The sequence below is a fragment of the Lissotriton vulgaris genome, chromosome 10 (assembly GCF_964263255.1).
Source record: "Lissotriton vulgaris chromosome 10, aLisVul1.2, whole genome shotgun sequence".
Taxonomy (NCBI): Eukaryota; Metazoa; Chordata; class Amphibia; order Caudata; family Salamandridae; genus Lissotriton; species Lissotriton vulgaris.
Window position 1 is genome coordinate 64,978,273 of NC_141698.1, and position 21,204 is coordinate 64,999,476.

The 21,204-nt window shown below is 42.1% G+C and overlaps 1 protein-coding gene across 2 annotated transcripts in view; it reads left to right on the plus strand.

The window, feature by feature from the left end:
- CASKIN1 (CASK interacting protein 1) overlaps positions 1-21,204 on the plus strand; it is a 662,583-nt gene that overhangs the window by 487,829 nt on the left and 153,550 nt on the right. Inside the window, exons 8-11 of one of the 2 annotated variants that reach the window (XM_086940483.1) lie at positions 1,020-1,128; positions 3,805-3,899; positions 6,161-6,278; positions 7,679-7,780. In XM_086940483.1, the coding sequence (XP_086796609.1) occupies positions 1,020-1,128; positions 3,805-3,899; positions 6,161-6,278; positions 7,679-7,780 (424 nt within the window). Of the gene's footprint in view, positions 1-1,019; positions 1,129-3,804; positions 3,900-6,160; positions 6,279-7,678; positions 7,781-9,442; positions 9,656-21,204 lie in introns of both variants that reach the window. The other variant, XM_086940482.1, reaches the window with a different exon arrangement.

A 21,204-nucleotide genomic window follows, 5' to 3' on the forward strand; every position in this document is an offset into this window, starting at 1 on the left:
TCAACCCCAGAGACCACGGGAACCCACCTCCTGTGTTACAGAAATCTTCGGAGTCCTTCAGCAGCTTCGCAGATGCAAACCGGTCAGATGCATGTAGGTGCCTGTTAGGCAAAAGAGAGGGACGAGGGGCTTGTTTATTGAGGTCCAGCGCACACGCCCCACGAAGGCTATGCAAGCAAGAGAAGTACAAAGTTCCTCGTGGTGGGTGTGATAGAGGATCACGAGCATTTAGGGGAAGTGTGGTCATAGGCAGGCTGTAATGGTGTGTGATAAGGAGAGGGGATTCTCCTTGTTGGAACTAGGGCTCTCACACACCTAGCAAGCTAGGTGTCATGCTTCATCATTTGAGCCTGCCCCTCACCAGGTCGGTGCTGCAATACCTGGCGGGCACCCGAAACTGGGGCTCTTTGTCGGGGATCTTTTGTTCCTGCTGGTGGGTGCAGTGGGGGTGAGGGGCCTAGTATGTGTAGATGAAGAAGGAAGGGAGTGGGTTAAAATAGGTCAGTTAGTCCTAGCACAATATTTTATTCCAGAGGTAAATTGCCTAACTAAAAGATGGAGAGGGGCATAGAACTAGTATTAAGTGTCTAGTGGTATGAACCCTGCTCTCGGGTGATCAACATGTTTCGTGTCGCAGTGTGGCTAATTGCTCAGGACACTTCTTCAGGATCAGTGGTAAACTATCTACACCAAGGTAAGTGCAAGCTACATACCCAGTATGTTCAATGTCAACCTAAATGATAAAAAATGGGTGGGGGACATGTTAAAATCATAACAGCGGTAGTGTGCATAGATCATTGAAAGCCAGTGAACCTAGTCACCAGCATGCCCAACCACACCTAGAATCAAATTTGTGCAATGCATGTTTAGTGTCCACAACATGCACATCATGCTGAACCAGCGTAATCCGCTATCTTTTCAAAGCTGGACTGCAAACAGGTAATGATGGAAGGCATGTGTTTTGATGTATGTGGCTCTCAATTTTTAGGTGTAACCCACGCCCATCTCTTGTCTTTCAGAGTGGAATTAATGCCCAAATCAGGAACACCTACAGCCAGACCGCGTTGGATATTGTTAACCAGTTCACAGGCACCCAAGCCAGCAAAGAAATTAAGCAGATGCTCAGAGGTAAGTAGGGAGATCTGACTAAACATTGAAGCCAAGGAGGGTCACCACCCCATCCTGGTCTTCGAGGGCACTGTTTCCAGTCCTAACATTTGTGCGACAGCCTAATGCATTCTTGGTGTTGTAGTATTGTTATGCTACTAATTAAATAATCAGACACCTGAAATAAGTGATTTGTAGGTGAAAAGTGTGTGAGACTTTCAGAGGGGCAGTTTGCATCAGTTAGAGGATGTAAGTAGTCACTTGCAAGGTTTAATCTTTTCATGTAATTGAGAGACGTCTTGCTCGATCGTATCTTTGTGTACAATTCAGGAGCTGCCTAGCACGGAGGCTGTCTGGAAATCACTGGAATCTTGGACAAGGTTAGGATTTCGGTACTCTCCGGTCCCCACAAGCATGAGAACACCTTAAACACTGCCATGGTCATGGATGGTCACAAGGGACACTGTAAGCAGTGTCCGTGTACAAGTACTGGGGCCAGATAAACCTCCCTCACCCCGAGCTGATACCAGCAATGTAACAAGTATAGCAATATGCACCACCTTAAGATCTTTGGTCAGCCAGTTAAAACGATGTGCGCACCACCTTAAGATCTTCTTTTGGCCGCTATTGCCTCTGTGGACCCATGGTATCTGCCTTTAGCCAATCCTCAACATTAGTCATATGCCTCCCCTTAAAATCTTCTTTTAGCCACAGTTCATCCTGAACCCTGCCCTTAATCTAGATAACTGTGTGCTTAATGGTAATAGTTGGAATCTGTCAAGGACCAAGCAAAGTCTTAGGTACTTCCTTAATAGTTGTCATACGAGGTGCCACCACTTTGTCCACCCTCCTAATGAGCTCGAGAAGCGACTGGGTTTGCATCGGGTTCCTTGATACCCATTTGCAGTGCATGGTTGAGAAGGGTATTGGTTGGATCTGTAGGGAATGTGTTGAGTGAGGTCCGTCAGGTACAGCTACTGGTTCTAAACTGGGCGCTGCAAAGTTGAAGCGCAGAAGCATGAGATATAAAGGATTAGTGTGAAAATAGAGGCAGTGACACCTCCAGATTCCTTGCTAAGAAACTTGAGATCACCCCCTCAGAACCAACCGGTACAGGGTCTCTTAAATACAAAAAAATAAAACTTCCCTCAGATTAAATGAGACTATATTAATAACATCAGACTACAATGCCAACTGTCAAAACAAACTAAAAACAAAGATAACACATATACAAAAATATACAATTACGATCAATAAATAATGTATGACAATAAGCATACGCATAAATATATGGAAGTTTAAAAACACAATATCGCACAGTTTATACCCCTTCTCCTTTTTATCATTAAACAATTGACGTATTCCAAACACAAAATGTGGGGAGAGAAGTAAGTTCTCAGTATTTATCAAGGCGTTTCGGTTGTATTTTATTGCTAACCACCTTCTTGCGGATCATTATTTGTATATCTTCCACACACAAGTTCACATCCGGGTTAATCACATGTAAGCAAGTTAAAAACATGCCTAAAAACAAATATAAAAACAAGTATTTAATACATTTTGATTAAACGTGTTTTTGATAACAAAACCCCATTAAAAAAAATATATATTAAAACATAAAAGACCGCTAATTTACATAAGTCCTTGCACATCTTAATGGACCTTTCAACTTGTACATTGTAAATCAACCTATTATTAAAACATATTTATCCTATACAGAACTTCAAGGCGGTATGTTCATTCATTGATCTTATTGTAATCATAAAAACATATGCCACATGAACAGAAATTGGTGGTGAAAACCTGTGTCATGTGAAATCAGAATATTAAAGCACACATCTCCTTATATGGCTTCTTCTATTCTGATATCAGATTATCCCTTCTGATAGTCACTGGGCCTCTTCTAGGCCATTTGCTTTCCTGGTTTTGCAATTTTCTAACACATTTCTTTTGCTGTTCATGAGATAAGAAATGTAAATACAGACACTTTGTCGTTGAGGGTTTATTTTAAACTACTTTTCTTTGCTTATGAGATTAGGGAGTTAATCAGTTGCTGTGCTTTCAGTGCAACTATGGTTGTGTATATGTTTAAATTGTAATGTTTGTTTTTAGGCATGTTCTTAGCGTACTTAAATATGATGAACCCAATGTGAATTTATGTGTGGAATATTTTCAAACAATGTTCTCCTGAAGAAGGTAGTTAACAGCAAGGTATAGCACCGAAACACGTTGACAAATACTGAGAACTTACTTCTCTCCCCCATGTTGTGATTTGAATAAGGAATTGTGACTTATTTAATTGTTTAATGATGAGAAATGAAAAGGGGTTTCTAAACGTATAGCTGCACAGTGCTTCATTTTTAATTTTCCATATATTTGTGCGTGTGTGTGTATATATATATATATATATATGTTCACATACTTATTTATGGCTAGTAATAAATAGTATATTTTAGTATGTGCGTTGTGTTTGTTTGTTTTGTACACAGTAGTCTAATTATCTTGTTAGTATAAACTCATTTAATCAGAGTGGAGCCTTGCTTTTTTGTCTTTTTGTTGTTTGAACTTCAAACACCTCCCTATTTCGGGTCCAAGGTTGAGATGGATGATTATAGAGATAAGAAGGTGGGGTATGTGGTCATTCTTAAAGATCTGATTGCCTCTCCTTTGCCTTTGCTTGTTTCCTTTTTCCTGCAGATGCCTCGGCTGCCCTGCAGGTCAGGGCTGTGAAGGATTACTGCAACAATTATGACCTCACCAGTCTGAATGTAAAAGCTGGGGATGTGATTACAGTAAGTGATACTTCTGCAGAAATATATACTTTATGTGCGGTAGGTCACGTGTGGTTTTTCTTCAGACAGACAACAACATACATGCTTTTGCAAGAAACAAGATAAAGAAATCCATTACACTGTCATTCTTTGTCACTTTGTATGTACACCCATATTTTCTTTCTTCTCTCCCTCTTCATCACTCCACTCTTTCTTCTTTCTGTCCCTCTACTCTCTCTCTCTGCCAAAATCTTTTTGCTATCACTATTTTCTCACCCACCTTTCTCTCCCTTTCTGTTTTCTCCCTCTCTGTTTTCTCCCTCTTCTCTTTTTATTTATCCCCCGCCCACCTTTCTTTCGCTAATCTCTCTTTTCCACTCAATCACTCCACTTTGTCATTCTTTTTCTATTTGTATTTTATCTTTCGTTTTTCCCTCTTTGTCCATCCCTCCCTCTTCCTTTCTCTGTTCATCCTTCATTCTTTCTCTCCTGTTCCATCCCTCGCTTAGACCTTCTCTCTTGCTTCTCACTCTCCTGTTCGCTCTCGCTCTTGTTTCTCACTCTCTGTCCATCCAGGTTCTCTCTCTTGTATTCTTTTTTGTCTGCAGAATCATTTATTTCAATGAGTGGTGTTCATCTTGAGAGGGGGATGAGAAGAGAAACTAGCTGGTACATTCAGGAGCAAATGGCACTATCACTGCTTCTGAACCTCGGGCCATATTATTTCATCTAGCATCCAAGTACATTCTCTTTCAATAACTAGACCTGTTGTAGCTCAAACCACTGTCAAGGCCTCTTTAAGGTGCAAAATTATTGCATATTTAAACATTTTATATTGCTTTCAAATTTGTTTTCCCTTGCCCCAGTGTGCCATGGGTGTGCAGACCCTATTTGTGAGGCGACTCTTGTGTTTTTTTTTTTAAATTGCTTTTAAATATTGAGGTCCTTTTTTTTTGCACACAGCAGACTGAGCTGGTTTCTCCATTGGAAACTGTGATGGCCTTCTATGCAGCAATGACTTGGCCCATTGGTTTGTTCTTAAGGATTGAGGCAGCCCATTTCCATTGTCATAACTGGAATGTGTAGGAAACGTTCCACGAGGCACCACGCCTACTCCAGACCTGTTAGAATGTTAAAGCATGGAGAGTGATTGCCAGTGGGTGGCAGATAAGATAGCTTTTGGTCAGGCTGGGAAATCAGAACATTCATTAGTGCTTTTTCCACTAGCATATATGGTACAACCAGGTGTTGTCCCTAGAAGGCAGGATGATAAATGTTGACTCACACCTTGGCTCTACGACAGACACTAATTTCTATTCAAGCCTCTAAAAACAACTTGATGGGCCTAAAAATAAGAAATGATGATCTGTGGTCAGAGTCTTTCTAGGAATCCGGGCGTAAAGAACTGAAGGAAGTGCTGTAGATGTTAGACCATCAATTCCATGTTCATTGAGGAGATACCCTTAAGGTGGAATTCAAGTAGGCCCCAGAGTGGCCAAGACTGAATAATTATGTCAATAAGCACAAATCGGATTATCTGAAATTTTAAAGAGCATCAGATCTGCAAATGTTTGGACCTGTTGTCTTTCAGTGTCTGACTTTGATATGACAAGATCAGGTATAGGTATAGCTTTCCCTTACACAATAAAAAGAGCTACTCCTTACCCCGGTAAGCCATGTGTCAGAAACTCAGCTTATGGCCAACTCATCCCTAGTCCTCTCCAGCTGAAAAACCCCTGTGGTGCCAGTATGCAGCCCCACCTGCTTCTACCCACATTCCTCGCAGACCGATGCTTCATGAGGACATGGGCTGCAGTGATTGGTGGAAGAAAGCCTACTTAACAGGCTCACGCCTCTTCACTCCCAGCTGCCCCGTTGCCGCTCAAGATCATTTCTTTAATAAGAGCCATCGCCCATTGCATTTGTTATTACTACTTTTAATTGTTCATCCATTGTATATTGTGGTAAATATGTGTTTGTGTGAAATACCCCAACTGCAGAATTTTGTCTGGGACTGAATTCAATATGGACGTCATGTGTTAAGGTTATGTAAATGAACAGTAAGATTGAGTATGGTTTTCAGAATCACTACAAAAAAGGGAATATACTCTCTAATGAAATACATTTTATGTAAAGTATTCTTATTGATAATTATTATGTATGTCCAGAAAACCTGAATGTACTCTATTGTTTCGTAGCTTGGCGATCACAACCCCAGTGCTGAGACAAGCTATACTTTGCAAGGGATCTAACAAGAGACATTCTCTGTCGTCTTCTGGCAGGTTCTGGAGCAGCACCCGGATGGACGCTGGAAAGGTTGCATCCACGACAACAGAACCGGCAACGACCGAGTCGGCTATTTCCCTTCCAGCTTGGTAGAGGCCATCAGCAAGCGCACAGGCAAATACTGAGCTCTCATTTTACATGGATGTTTGTTTCCACATGCATTAGACATTCTGTTCCTCTGGTCAACTCCAAGAATCCTGGATTGCAGGTTATTGGTATTGATCTGGGTGGATGGACTCTTCCAGTGCCTTGGTGTGCTGTCTCATCCAGTGTTTGTTTTTGTCAGTAACAAAGTTCCTGGGTCTTGAGTGCATGGCCACAGCTTCTTGCGCTCAGCCATTATTTCTGATGCTGTTATTTTCTCCTCAAGCCAGAAGTGCTCACAGCCAAGCGCTCATGTGCAAGACAAGATACTGAATCTTACATTGCATGCTGATGCACAAGAGTCTCTGTACCTGATCTCTACTTTCCTTTATAGCTGTGCATCCTTCTTAAAGCAGCAGTAGCACTAAAAACAAGCATCATCTATAATAGTACTAGAGCATATAGGTATGTCCCTGCTCCTTCATCACGCTCCCCTCTTTTCTTTCTCTCAAAGGATTGAATTGCGTTCTAACACGTCTTTCTCCTATGATATGCCTATATCAGATGCAGTGATGTTGTGATGCAACCATGCTTTAACAAGTTTTTAAAAGATATGTGAAGGGGCAGCCTTAGACCATGGATGGGATACCTATATACAGACAAGGAATATCCTAAATGAATGGTGCTAAACCTTCATTAAAAGAATAATAATTAGAATTGGATCATGACTTTCTAAAAATTAAGAGAGAACCCAAATTGGATCCGAGCAATGGAAAGGCATAGATTGCAAACAGAGATTTTGTGGTATATTCATGGTTTTTGGTGGTACTGCTTCCTTAAGTTTCTAGAACAACCTGCTGAGGTTGTATTTCACGCATGAGATAGGTTATTATTAGGCGCGTTCCTTTCTAACATCAAGCACCTATTTTTCTACAGAAAGGGGCTCGGTGATTTGCTTCTCTCAGGCATTGATGCATGTTGAGAAGCATGGTCAAATCTTGGAGGGGACTGAAACCTCCCACCCACCACCATGTAATTCAGAGAGCCAACCCGTCTACAGAAAAAGTGCAGCTTGGGTGTTATCACAACCAACAGTCTTAGTTTAAATCCAGGAATGGATCGCCATTAGTTGCATAAGAATGTATATACATTTTTTGGTTTCATTGAGCTGAACCCCACTCCTCGCGTTCATCACCCATTAGCACCCAAGGAACTTGGGGGTGGGCCTGAGGCATTATGTGGTCCCAGGCCCTCGTGATGAGTTAGGTGGAGCAAGTGAGCTTTTACTCTCCGTTGGCCTGTCCTGCACAGCCATGTGAGAACGCAACAAGCGGTCCTCTCAAAGATGAGGCCTCAAGCAATGTGCTATTCTCCTGCAAGCAAGAGCTGGAGTGTGTGTCCCCTCCGTATGATGTGGTGTCCTCCTACAGGTGAAGACTGGGGTGGCTGCCTCCTGCGGGCGATGTGGTGTTCTTCTCGAAGCGAGAGATGGAATAGTTGTCTACTCCGAGCGATGGGGTGTCCTCCTGCAGGTGAGGGCCTGCATGGTTGTCTCCTACCATGACAAGGTGTCTTCTCACAAATGACTGTCAAAGTGGTTGTACTGTTTGAATGATAGTATGATACGGTGTTCCGACAGTTGTCTCTTAGCAATGTACTGTTCTGCTACAGATTATTATTTTTCACATGGTAACATGTTTTCTTCTTTTGGATGGGAGCTGGAGTGGTTTGTTCTTCTGCATGTTGTGGTTTTGTCTGTTGTGGGGCAGGACCTTGTTTTTTTGCTACATGTTATACTGTTATTTTCTCTGGATATGGTAGTTTAACTAATCAGGCAGGGTTTGACTGGTTTTCTCTTACTATTTTCTGGGTCGGGCTGCAGATTATAGTTTGATTGGTTGTCTCTGTTGTGTTGTCCTTCTAGTGGGTGGCTCTTTCAGATGTCATGAAGCCTCTTAAAGGTGTGTGCTGTGGTGGTTGTCACTTTAGTCAGGTGTGTTATCTTTCTGAGTTTCCCTGTATGTTTGCCTGCTATGAGTGGTGTGCTATCTCCTAGTGGTGAGTGGTTAGTTATCACTACTGAAGCATTTCCACTCTTTATTTTTAAGGAAACTCATTGAGTATACCCTCTTTGATGGACAAGGAAGTGATTGGTTAGGTAGCGGGGTTTGTTTATTGAAGCCACTGCAGTCTTATAGGAGCGAGGTAGTCCACAGCCCTTACAGAAATTGGACAAGAAAACTAAAGTGATCAGATGCACGAGGTAGGACTATCTTTGCAGTGCACTTTGCTGTTTATTAGAGCTCACAGAGGAAAGCCCACAGAAAAGCTTGTTTTCTACAATGCACCACTTAGAACCTAGCTTTTTCATACTTTATTCTAACCACCATCATGCTAATAGAAAACTAAGTGTCTGCTTCACCCGCTTATTTACATAATTTGTGTTTCCAACAAAACTACTTTCTTTTATAGCACTTGAATTGACCAGAATACTGTTAACTGAGCTCTTCTAACTCCTCGTTTGATGTACAGATTGGTAGTTTAGTGGTGCTGGTGTCCTGCTTCACCCACTCCCTGGTTCGGCAAGGTACATTACACTGAGCCCTAAAGTGCCTAGCTTGTCTGTGTTTAATGTAGTTGCTTTGCGACCTGGTCTTTGTGGATCCCAAAAACTAGATATATAGTGAAAAAGACACACCCTAATGTGGAACCGCGTGAACTTATGTAACAATAGTGAGCTAGCAAATTGACCATCCCTGCTCTAAAAGAAAATAAATAGCCAACTATGTGGCCAACCAATTACCGCACAGTGTGTGTTGCCACTGTCATCTACGTTTGTGCTGCTCTGCCTGCCATATAGAGGAGATTGGTCGTCCAATCTGTGCGTCGAGAAAATCTCATGTAGAGGAGTTGAAGGTAGATGAGTGCTGATGACCGTTCATAGATCCTCCAAACACCTTCTGACACAAAGACTGATCCAAAAATATCCTAACTGCTTAAGGCTCCCACGGTTCAGAACACCGAGGTCCTGTCCTTTGCACATTTGCACAACTCATCGTGTTGGCATCAAAGTCCATAAAAGACATTCATGATCTTCTTTGATTTCTGCTGTTTTGTTTGTGCTTTTTAGTCAAATTTTCAGTTTTTTTGTTTGCGTTTGTTTCCCTCCCTTGACATTTATGTTTCATCATCAGGTTCATGGAACACCGTTGTTTGTCACCAGCAGTATCACAAAATACAGCTCACGGCCTACGGGGCGACCGTGATAAACGGTGACGCGCACCCTGCATTCCATTGCACGCTGCCACCTCCGCCTGCACCGCCGCCTCACTCCCATCAACCTCTTTTCAGTTCCTTTGGCTATCACAGACCCCGTAGCACGGGTGATGAGCTGCGCTACCTGCCAGGTAGTTCCTTCTGATTTGTAGTGTGATTTTCTTTTCTAGGCCTTTGTATATTGTTTCACGTTGTCTTTATGTTTATTAATCATTTTCATCCTACAGTGTGGCAACTTTTGGTCATCCTCCCCGCTGCCTTGGATGGTTTATGGATGGGTGAGAGATATTCATCCAGATGCAACTATTGAGTACTGCAATAAGTGAATGTTTCATTGACCATTACTTTTGCCCTTTGATATGATTGAGGAGGAAACATATGCATAAATCTGTGAAACTTGGACTTGCTCCTAGGATGTGTTTGTACATTGATATATTTGAGGTGTCACAGATAATCTCAGGTGTACACATTGAAATACATGCACATTTTAGATTCCAGTGCACACTAGAGCTGGGCGGATTTTCGCAAGCTGAGGAATGCATTAGTTTGCACCATTTGTGCTGATTTTAACCGCTGGGCCTTTGTCCCGCAATGGAAAATCAGCACGAAAGGCACCATGCGCAGCACAAGAGGGCGCTGCTTCTTTCTGCCGCTCAAGTAGGTTTTCTACTCGAGCGACAGCTTCTTCAACATGAATGGAATGTTGCTCAACCCGAGTGGTCGCAACCAACCGGGACCATCCAACTTTAGAAATCTCGCTGGGTGGTGGTTCAGCTGTAGATTTTCCTCACTCATGCTCACCAACTTAACTTTGGTGAGTGAGGAAAAAACTCTGCTTCAGTTCACAACTCTGTGTGCTCCGCAGATTACGGAAAACTCTGCAAACTACGCTAACGGAGTGGAGTTCACCACCCAGGCCTAGTGGAAATTTCTCCTCACCTATACACACCACCACTCCAGATTGTTCCTATTTTAGCTTATTCTTGTAGGTTAGAGCCATGGGGTTGTTGACCCCTCAAACATGGTTTTACCTGAAATGCGAAAGGGAAATATTTATTATGAGAAGACATTAGTGTTACGCTTACATTATGGGTTGCACTTATGAGTGGAGGAGACACGGACTTGCTAAGGATACCAAAATAAAATGGGGGCATTAGAAAATGTGACCGTTTGTGAGAATCACATGTTGGTCACGGTGAGATGGCATAGACCTTAGTTATGGGAGCTGTCTACATTTGGGCAGGTAGGCTGTTCCAGAAGAGTTTGATGCTGCCAGAGAAGTTCTTGGCCAGAGTCCAAGTCTTGTGGTGATGGCTGCCTTAAGTTTTTTTTTTTAATTCCTGTGGACCGTGTTGCCCCAAACATGCACAGCTGTTCTGCCAGGTGCAATCATCTTTATGCTGCTGATTCTTACTGTGTGCAGCAAGAAAGATGCACCATGCCATGAATGGAGTTTATGCATCAAATTACTGAATGCAGATCCAGTAGCCCCTTTCTCTCTTGAATGGCAAAAACCTCCATTAATACACATGAACTGATGATTCTAGGCATGCCCTTGTATTAGAAAACAACTTCCTTTCATTTCTTCAGCTCAACACCCACAGTGTATGTCATACTTTACGCCGGAGTCCCAGGATAAACCTGCTTATATTTTTTAGCAGTGTGATACATGCAGTTCGAGCTGGCTCTTTGGTCAGGGCTACATCTGCAGGTCATGACATCTTAACCTGTACCTACTGACAACAACAAAGACACTGGATTCATTTCTGTGTAATAGCAATGGTGCCATGGACCCTAAAGAAAACGTGGCATGGACCCTAAAGCGAGCGAGGAGAAAATACCTCTGGCCCGAGAGGGAATTAAAAACAGCTCTAATTGTTGTCCAGTGGGCCACGAACACCCCTAGGACCTGGTGCCACTTCACCTGCTGCATTATTGATAGCTATGCCACTGAACCACAGCTGAATTGCAACGTGGAGGAGAACCCTGAGAACATCCTGCATGTCATGCTTAGGTTTTTGTTTGACTTGGTGGGCCTTTAATGGAAAAGAAAACATAACCACATGGGATACACAAAACACACACCTCTATGAATGCCCTTGGAGCAAATTTAAGCAATTCATACTCGTGATGACTTGAACTAGGCTTCCCTCAGTGGCTGGCAGTGCATCCATACACTCTGATGACTGAACATGAGCCTCCAGAGAGTGAATCTTACAGACCTGCTCTAGAGCATAGGGAAGTCATCGAAGAGGGAAAGCAAATAGAGTTCCTGTACCTACCTTTCAAGCCCGGTGGAGGTAGAACCAAACTGAACTTTAAGCTACTAGCCATTAGGAATAACAGGCCTGCAAGAAGAAATATTCAAACATTGGAATGTTGAGAACTCTATTGAAGACAATGGCGTAGCTCCGGGCTTATAATGGCTGGTAGAAGCCCTCTGCTCCCACATTCTAATGTTTGTCTTTCTGTTTCTCCCTTTTTACTGTAGAACATTCTACCCTCAGTGGGCGGAATGTTCTGTTAGCCGTATAGCCCTTCTGCCTCGAGTTACACCCGTTTATTAAACGCCCTCACCCTCGTTATAGGCCCTTGCCTATGGCTTGGGCCTATTATTCGGGGTCAGGGCCTTTAACAACTGGTACAGCCATCGACAGCAGGTTATACAGCTCTACTAAAGTGGCAGTCGTAGACTATGGAAGTCCTACCTTATATCAGAATATGAAGTTCACAAATATGGACCTACAAAAATAACAACTATCACAATATTTCCAAGATAATTATATTTGAATATTATAATGTATGTATTCTAATATTCCCATGTAATTCCAATATTAGATGTTTTGGCACCAATTCATGCAACTGTACATAAAAGAATACTATAAGAGTATTTCTTTACGTACTTCACCAACCCCCTGATGTACAGATAGATAATGGCAGAATGAAGATAGACTAAATCCAAGCTGCTAGATTTCTTACCCTATGTGCTTTCCAGAGAACTAGGAATCAATAAAACGGTTCAATACTAAGTAAATGATCATCAGGGCGTAACGAGAAGTTCATTTCTGAAGGTGAGGGGCTAATGCTATTGGGAACTGCCTCGTGTGGAATATAAGATTTATGTTTTGCCCGAAGATACATCCAGACAGCAACCTAAAGCACCTAAGACAGAGTTCCAAATTTTAGGGGCGTATAGAGAGAATGATATAAAACAAGAAGAAGCGCAAAGTGGAAGGAGAGGTCAGATAAATCTGCCAAGCAGCAGTGAAGAAGGCACGCTGTAGTGCTTAGCACAAATTGAGATAAAGTTTCAAAGGGGAGAGAGCCCAGGGGGAACATATTTGTGAACTGTGTAAAGAAAATGGAAACAGAGAAGTGAACGAAAGCCAGTGGGAGAAATTAATGGGAGAAAGAAAAGCAGTGGAATCGAGTTTGAAGGAGAAGTGATTGGCAACATTTAAGACATGTTTTTGAGGGACAAACAAATGAGCAGAAAGGCCCATAACAAAGGATGAACCAGAGGCCAAGCCAGACCAGAGTACTCACAGATAGGGTGATTGAGAGCCAGGAAAATTCAACATGATTGCATGTTACATATAATATGTGTTGAATGAGAAGATAAAAAGGGGAAAGCAAAGGAATGACTATTGAGCTTCAAAGTTGTTGTTAACCTAGTGGTTGCGAGGTAAGTGTCAAGCAGTGTTTTGGATGCAAAGTTGTGGTAGTGCACTGAGAAAAGAAGAGAGATGTGCAAGGTTCAGCAGTGCTAAGACTGGGAAGATTGTTAACTGGAAAATATAAAAGAGAGAAGAAAGGCAGCCTTTATGCCTGAAAGTTTTTTCTCACTGTTGGCCATCCTTTAGGGCTCGGAGTTCTCCTTTATGCGAATACAACCTCTTAAAATCACTGATGCTGCACATCCCTTGATGCACCTTCACCCTTCAACAACAGAGATATGCTGCCAGAAACCTCTGTTGAAAATGTTTGTTTCGCTGGCAATGTGGAACACAATTGATTTAACTTTTGAGTAATGGGGCCATTCAGCCGCAGGTCTTACCGGTGGCACGCTGTGTAGGAGCAGGCTTTGGTAGGTGAACCCCTGCAAGCCAGAAGGAAATCATATGAATGTCTTACATTTGTTTTTTAAGTTCTTTTAGCACTTGCCTTTCACAGGAAAAATGGCCACCCAATTAAAAACAAAAACAGATAAAGCCATCAAACAGTGAACAATACTTTTGAAAGGTTATGAAACGAGAACTTAGCAGAGTGAAGTTCAGCAAGGCTCCTGCCCTGTCGCTTGTGACAAGCTTTACTTTTGTAGGATCGTGCTGCCCAATTCTAGTGTCTGTTGGCCATGGCCTTATCTTTGGCAGTCCTGCTTTTTACCAGCAATTGATTAATTTGCCTTAGAAATGTCCATGAGCAAGTGAAACATGGTCTCTTCATCATCTCTAGATGTTATTTAGATACAGCTTGCAAGGTCATCTTTCCTCTGAGTTCTTTATACAGTGAATATTTCACAACCAAGTGGAGGACGTTCCATTTAAGGTCACAACTACAGTTGGTTGAGTGGGGCTGGTTTCTGTTCCCTAGTAGAAGGGACCCCTTGTCACCATAGCAACCAGCCTCCTCTCGCTGTGGCTGTTTGATTCATCAAGTATGACTGGGCATGATCTGAGGCATCAAAAAGACCAGAATGGCCCACTGGCTGAAGGTTGTCAGGAGCTGTAGGTCTTACTTTGTGTTGTTTTTTTACAACCATGGTAATTTGTTGTGGCCTATGAGGCTCAGACTGTGATTGCAGGCTTCCTGAAGAAAGCCAACCAATACAGCTTCCTTCTCCCAGGTCAGGTTGTGTTTTAATTTGATAAGTAAGCTTTGTCAATTAGATGGTTTCCAAGCAAATCTCAGTGTTTCAACCCGTATTTTATAGGTGACCTCTATCCAGGGAAGTGCCGAGGCCATTATCAGATTCCAAAGTGATGGATGGGAAGCCGCTCAGGAGCATAAGCAGGGATTTCCAACATTTCCCTTTATGGGGTACTGTCTTTTCTGTGCTATTGTCAAGGCCCCGGAATTCCATTCCATAGGTTATGTGGCTTTGTGCCTTGCTTGTACCACTTGATGAATGTAGTGTGAAAATAGCTTACCGAGCGAGCAAATGTAAGGATAGCGTTTAATGAGGCCTCAGACTTCACAATTTTATGGTCTGTGATTCTAAATTTAAGTTATTGGTGTAGCAATGCTCTAGAATCCTAAGGATAACAACAAAGCAGAACCCAAACCTGGTAGGCTCAGGATTGTCCATTGCCGCATAGGATGATTGGATCCATGCCAGACCTTCAGGGTAGCCACCGGCTATGTAAATAAACACTGCATATATTCTTTGTCTTTAATGCATCGTATGTGGATTTCCTAAGAATCCAGCATTGTCAAAGATAAGTGTGTACTGGGCAAATAGCATCCTGAATTTTAGTGCTTGTGCCTTCTGTCCTTGTTTATTGAAAGACTTAAAATTCAGGTGCAATAATATCTTTTATATTCAGTTTTATGGAGAACAGCTGAATGGGAAGCTATGAATTTTAAGCAGCTGCTTTTTAGGCCCCCTTTAATGGTCTGTAATGCATATTAATTCATGTAGCAACATGTCACTTTCTTGTGTAGTGCAAGCTCTGAATAATTTGTATGATCATGTAAAGTGTAGCATAATGATAGCGAAGCCCTGCTATTGTGTTAAAACAATGGCGTGACAGGTTGTTTCAGAAGGAGTGTCTCAAATCGCGCTCTTTTTCCTGGTGGTATTTCCATATATTTGTCCAGGTGCACGGGTAGTCATGGGCAACATGGGGGCGGGAGTTGTTTGTTCTTTTGCGCCCTTCTCTAGATTTTAATCAGGCATGATAAAAATACACTCATCACCAATGCGATGGATTCTACTTTGAACATTACCAATGATAACTGGTGCCTAATCATCTGTACTGTTGATTTAATCATGAACCAGAACCAATGGGTGATAACCTATTTCTCACACAAAGGCGTGTGAATGCCTCATAAACCATCTTCAAGTGGAGTAGTGTACCTTTTATTGATGTAACTGCCTCAGTGCTATTCCCTTTCACCGACACCTTTGCCAGTGCTCTGTTGCCTAGTAGCTAAGTTCTGGCTATGTAGGTAACTCCCCATATCTGCCTGCATTGCATTAACGGTGTGGGCCTGAATCACAAATCGCACTTTGGAGTATGTTTTTGAAGCACTACAAAATATACTACAAAATGCAATTCAAAATCTATGGGCCCTATTCACAAAGGTAACTTAGATTTATTAGCAATTTACACTTTTGAGTAACTACTTTTTGCTAATTAACAACATCCTAGTGGAAGTTAGCAAATATAATGGTAGTAAGTCCAGCACCACACATAGCCAACCACTGGTAATGCTAAACCTTCCCTTGGAAATTATAGAGGTATGGAATTCAAATAAAACATTGCAGTAAATAATTATAGATTTAATTATTTAAAATAGTTCAAATATAAATAACTAATTTATTGTCAAAGAATCTAGACATAGTGTATTAATTAATTATAAAATATTCTAATACCCTATTTCGAATGTGAAACTTGATATAACTTGATATAACAAGATTTTATTAAAATATAACAATGCGTATCGTAATTTAGTCTATACATCACTTTTAATAGTCATTAATGCATAATAAAAAGTATTTTTATTTAGGTGGGAAGTTATTGTTTTAACTTAAACTTCAGTAAAATAATTGTAATTAAATATATTTAAATTAATTTAAGATTTAGTTCAAAAGTTATGTTTATAGTGGTGCAGCATTTTTATTTTGTTCTACATTTAAAATAACAATTTAAAATTAATTTATATTATTAACATAAAAATATTGGTAATATTTATTTTTGAGTTAACTTTATCTGACATGACATATGACACAGTAAAATGCCCCTGCTATCAGAATTTAACACTGCTGCCTAGATTAATTCTTTCATTGTGTCCCTCCCCTCAACCCTGTACCGTACTCTGCTGCCTTTGACTAGATTTGCCCTATAAAATGACCATGACCATATATAAGTTGCTATCTGTTTGACCATTTGTACTTTCTTTGGTGAATGAGTGAGGTGTTGGTTCTTCTAGTGTGTTTATTTGAATGGTGTGTTTAGTTGAATGGAGAGTTTTGTTTGTTGGTATTTGGCACATCTGTATGGCACGCTCTGCTGTGTCTGTGAGTTCCTTTAATGTTGAGGTGTGTTTTGGTGGGTGTGCATGTGTTTGTAGCCATTAAGTCCCATCATTACATTAGCTTGCATTTCTGTGAGACATCACATTTGTCGTATTAAAGTATTAAAAGTTTGCCACTGAGCACAGGAGCTTTATCCCTCTGATGAATCTAATCTGGACAAGGTCCACTGTGTTTCCAGTAGCTGGAAAAATGCATTTCGCTGCATGACTCGCGAAAGGCCAATGCCAGAATCTAATGTTCAGTGGTATCCACACAGCACCAGAGATGGTGAAAGATCAGAATTGCTTGGCAACAGCAAGTCTGAGGTTTACTAGCCTGTGCCCCTTCATTTGGAGTTGGAAGGTGATTCAGAGGTGTGCCAGCATGATACAGTTACACGTTTTTAGTGGCCCAGATGCACAACAGTATGGTTCCACAAGTACCCCTGTCCAATGACAAAAACACTCTGCTTCCAACTGGAAAATCTCATTACCTTGTCCTCAAACAGGGAGGCCAGATGTACCAGCTAATTTAGTTAGCGCTTGGAGTATTGTGTATTAAGAGGCAGGAGAATTCTTAAACTATAAACCCCAGAGTTTGGGCACTGATTACCCCTCTCATCATGCACCTTCACATAATCCAAATATGCCTGTATTTAGGGGAAGGGAGTGAGAACCACAGGTCCAGTTTTTTTCTTGGGTCTCTTTGCTTATTATAGAATCCTGTTGTGTGGTACACTACCTGTGCGAAGTTCTGATGATCATTGCGCTCCCCGGGCTGGCTGAAACCCATCATTGAGCGGCGTTTGATGTATGAAATGGAATCCAGCTCTTGCCTAGATTTCAGCACCGCACTGTGCATTTCCACCTCACACTGCAAGTGGAATTGCCTATAGATGCTTCGATAATGGGCAATGATCTTATTTTCATGACGAGGGAAGAATGGATGCCACAGGCAGCCAAGCTGGGATTTAACATATGACCTGCAGGTTTCTAAACTTCTTACCATTATCTAGCCTTGTCGCAGGGATTCCGTTCTCATACAGAACTGTGCATAGAGACTTGGAACCTCAGTGAATTAGGGTGTGCCAAAACTCACCTTAGTACCCAAAATCCCCTACCAGACTAGCTACAGTGTCTCATTGGTTATCACAAACTCCCAATGCTTAGACAAACCAGAACATGGACTTAGTACACCTCAGGTAACGTGGAACACATGAACACTCTTTCGTTATACAATCGTTTCAATCCAGAACAAGGAGTAAATGAGGACGCGTGCATATTTGAAATGTTTATTCACTAATGCAGTGTTCTCAAACGCAGTATCTTAGCCAATACAAGCAAACATATTATAATAAACAAAGTAATCAGCATAGTCACTAGTCCGTAGAATATAAAAGGTGAAAGCATGGTAAAATGCTAAAACGAATAGAGTTCAGTAACTCCTAATTCTCACCCTCCCTAGTTAGTATATTATATTATATCTAAGAAGGTCTCTTTGGGTTTTTAGCAGGGTGGCCCCATACCTCAAAATCCTAGTGGTAAGGGATCACATCATCTTCCACTAGCTCTCTGCATGCAAAGCATCATCAAGTGTTTTTCTATGCTCTGTGCAAAGCCATATAAAACTCGTCTAAAGCCAGAATTTGGCCGCAGCTGCATGTATGTTATGTCTAGGACATGCGAAGATCAGACCTCACAACAACCTCTGTGTTGAGATATCTTTGAAGGTTTCAGTACTCACTGTACAGACACAGCTCACCAAGCAAGGCTGATATCAGAGTAACAACATATTATTCTCGCGTGAATCAAAACATTCTACTAGGCTCAAAGCTAAAGCAACAGATATGTGTTGTGTGCAGAAGCAGCAGAAAGGTAATATGGCGTTTAAACTCCTAATAAGCTCATACTAACTTAACACAGCATAGAGGCAAAGTATATCTATATGACAGGCTACGTAGTGATACTCGCATGCAATTCAATGCTTTTGTGAAAGTCCTAACCACCTACAATACTGACTGTTCCATTTTTGGTAACAAACGTTATATTATTTCTATTTATAATAACCTACCTCAAACCAAGCTCCCTTTAGTCATTTTAAAAATGGCCACACACAGTCCTAGTATCAAAATGACTCCATATTGGATTCAGGGTGATAAATGCAACTTTATGTGATCAAATTTCCATTGCACCAGATAAGGATGAAAAAGTTCCCATAGGTTTAAGTTTGTTTTAGGGGTAGAGTTCCTCTTTTTCTTTATTGAAGGATTCTCCCATTCGTGCCTCCTGTGTTTACCCCATGTCATACTTTTCTCTTTTGTTTTTTCGTGAGCAATTGTAACGGATCCTCTACTTTTTTTTAAACACCTTTTTGGGGATTTTTTGCAACCTGTGCCCAGTTGTGGCCAGCATGGCTTGTAGGTGGGGTTCATGTGGGGAGGGGGAGGTCGCGTGGAGAGGAGGGAAGGTCGCGCAGGGAGGGGGGAGGTCGTGCAGGGAGGGGAGAGGTCGTGCAGGGAGGGGAGAGGTCGTGCAGGGAGGGGAGAGGTCGTGCAGGGAGGGGAGAGGTCGCGCAGGGAGGGGGGAGTTTGGGCGGGAAGGAGGGTGGGCGGGAAGGAGGGAGGTCGCGCGGGAAGGAGGGAGGTCGCGCGGGAAGGAGGGAGGTCGCGCGGGAAGGAGGGAGGTCGCGCGGGAAGGAGGGAGGTCGCACGGGAAGGAAGGAGGTCGCACGGGAAGGAGGGGTGTGGTCGCGCGTGAAGTCGCGCGGGAAGGAGGGGTGAGGTCGCGCGGGAAGGAGGGGTGAGGTCGCGCGGGAAGGAGGGGTGAGGTCGCGCGGGGAGGGGGGAGGTCACGCATGAGGTCGCGCGGGGAGGGGGTGAGGTCGCGCGGGGAGAGGGGCAAGGTCGCGCGGGGAGGGGGGCAAGGTCGCGCAGGGGGGGGAATTAAAAAGCAAAATGTTACAATTGCCTTGAGGCCGGGTCCCGCATCTTCTCGGCTCCTTCTCTCTTGCCTCTGAGAGGAACAGGAAGCAGGCAGCCAGGCTCCCTTCCCTAAGGCAATCACAATGCTGCAAGCAGCGTAGTGATTGGTCTCTCAACCAGGGGCTAGAGGGGTGGGTATGTTCTCCATGCAGGCTGCATTGCAGCTTGCATGGAGAAGGGAAAAGTGTGCATGACTGGTTTAGGCAGCCAGAGCGGGCCGACTAAACAGTCTTTGCGCACTCAGGATTGGGAACACCACTCCTCCCATGCCCTGCTCGGAGAGCAGAGCAGCGCCGTCCACCCGCCCACAACGCAAACATAAAATATTAATAACTAAAAGTTATTACCATTTTATGTTTTTGCTTCTCGCACTGCAAGAAAGCAGTGGGGCGACGCTCCTCCGCCTTTGCAGAGGAGCCACCCCTGCCTGTGCCACCCTTTTACTGCCACCTCGGTTAGGAATAAACGTATTAGTATGTGCTCCTCTTGTTGTTATACTACGTTTTGAGAGCTAATAAAAGTAATCAATTTATTTACATTTTTATCCTTTTAAGTATGCTTTTTTCTATTTTTTTCGATATTTTTCACTTTAAAACTTTTGTTGTCCTTTGTAAAAAGGTATGAAAAGTATTTAAACAATCATTATCATAAATTTTTATCATAGAGCTGAACAATTGCAAATAGATCTCATTCTCTGTTATGATCATAGTAACCGTCCATCGAAAATGACAAAAAATCAAATATTAATGAAATTGTTTGTGAAAGTAAGAGAGTGTGCGGGAAGCAGGTTTGTGAGATAAGAGTATCAGAGAGGGATGTATATATGAATTAGGCATTAGCACAAGAAAGTATTTATGTCTGTGTCAAGTGTGTGTAGAGGAGTGTCTGTTCAATAGGATGCCTGTAACAGGATTTTTGTGAAGGAGTATATCCATGACCAGGGTTGCCGGGGAATGACCCTTAACAGTTAGAAAATAAATCTGGACTCTGTTTTCCCAAACTCTTCCAATTTAACTTTACTTCTAGATGAGAATTTATTCATTCAGCAGTCGAGCCAAACCCAGTCAAAAAATATATAGTGGGTTATAAACATGTATGGATTAATTAACTATGTTTTCTTACATATTTCCTTCCTAGATAAAACACAGTCCTACATTTATCTTTAACTTGTTGCTTTCTTATCCTCTGGAAAGGCTAGCTTTTCATATTGGCCAGTTAATTTAAGATGTGTGGCTACTGGCTGAAAGTTGGGTTTAGTTGATTAGTTTCGCCAAACTAATATTTGAAAATTCTTCTTCTATGATTGAGCAATTCATTGTTGAGTGAATTATGTAAAATAATTGATTACACTCAAAGACCGGATTCTTAGGAACCATGATCACCATGAATAGTTTAAGCAAGGAATTATTCTCAGACAAGGCAGGCCCAAGTAAATGTTTGCATAAGTTAAGCTCCTAGTG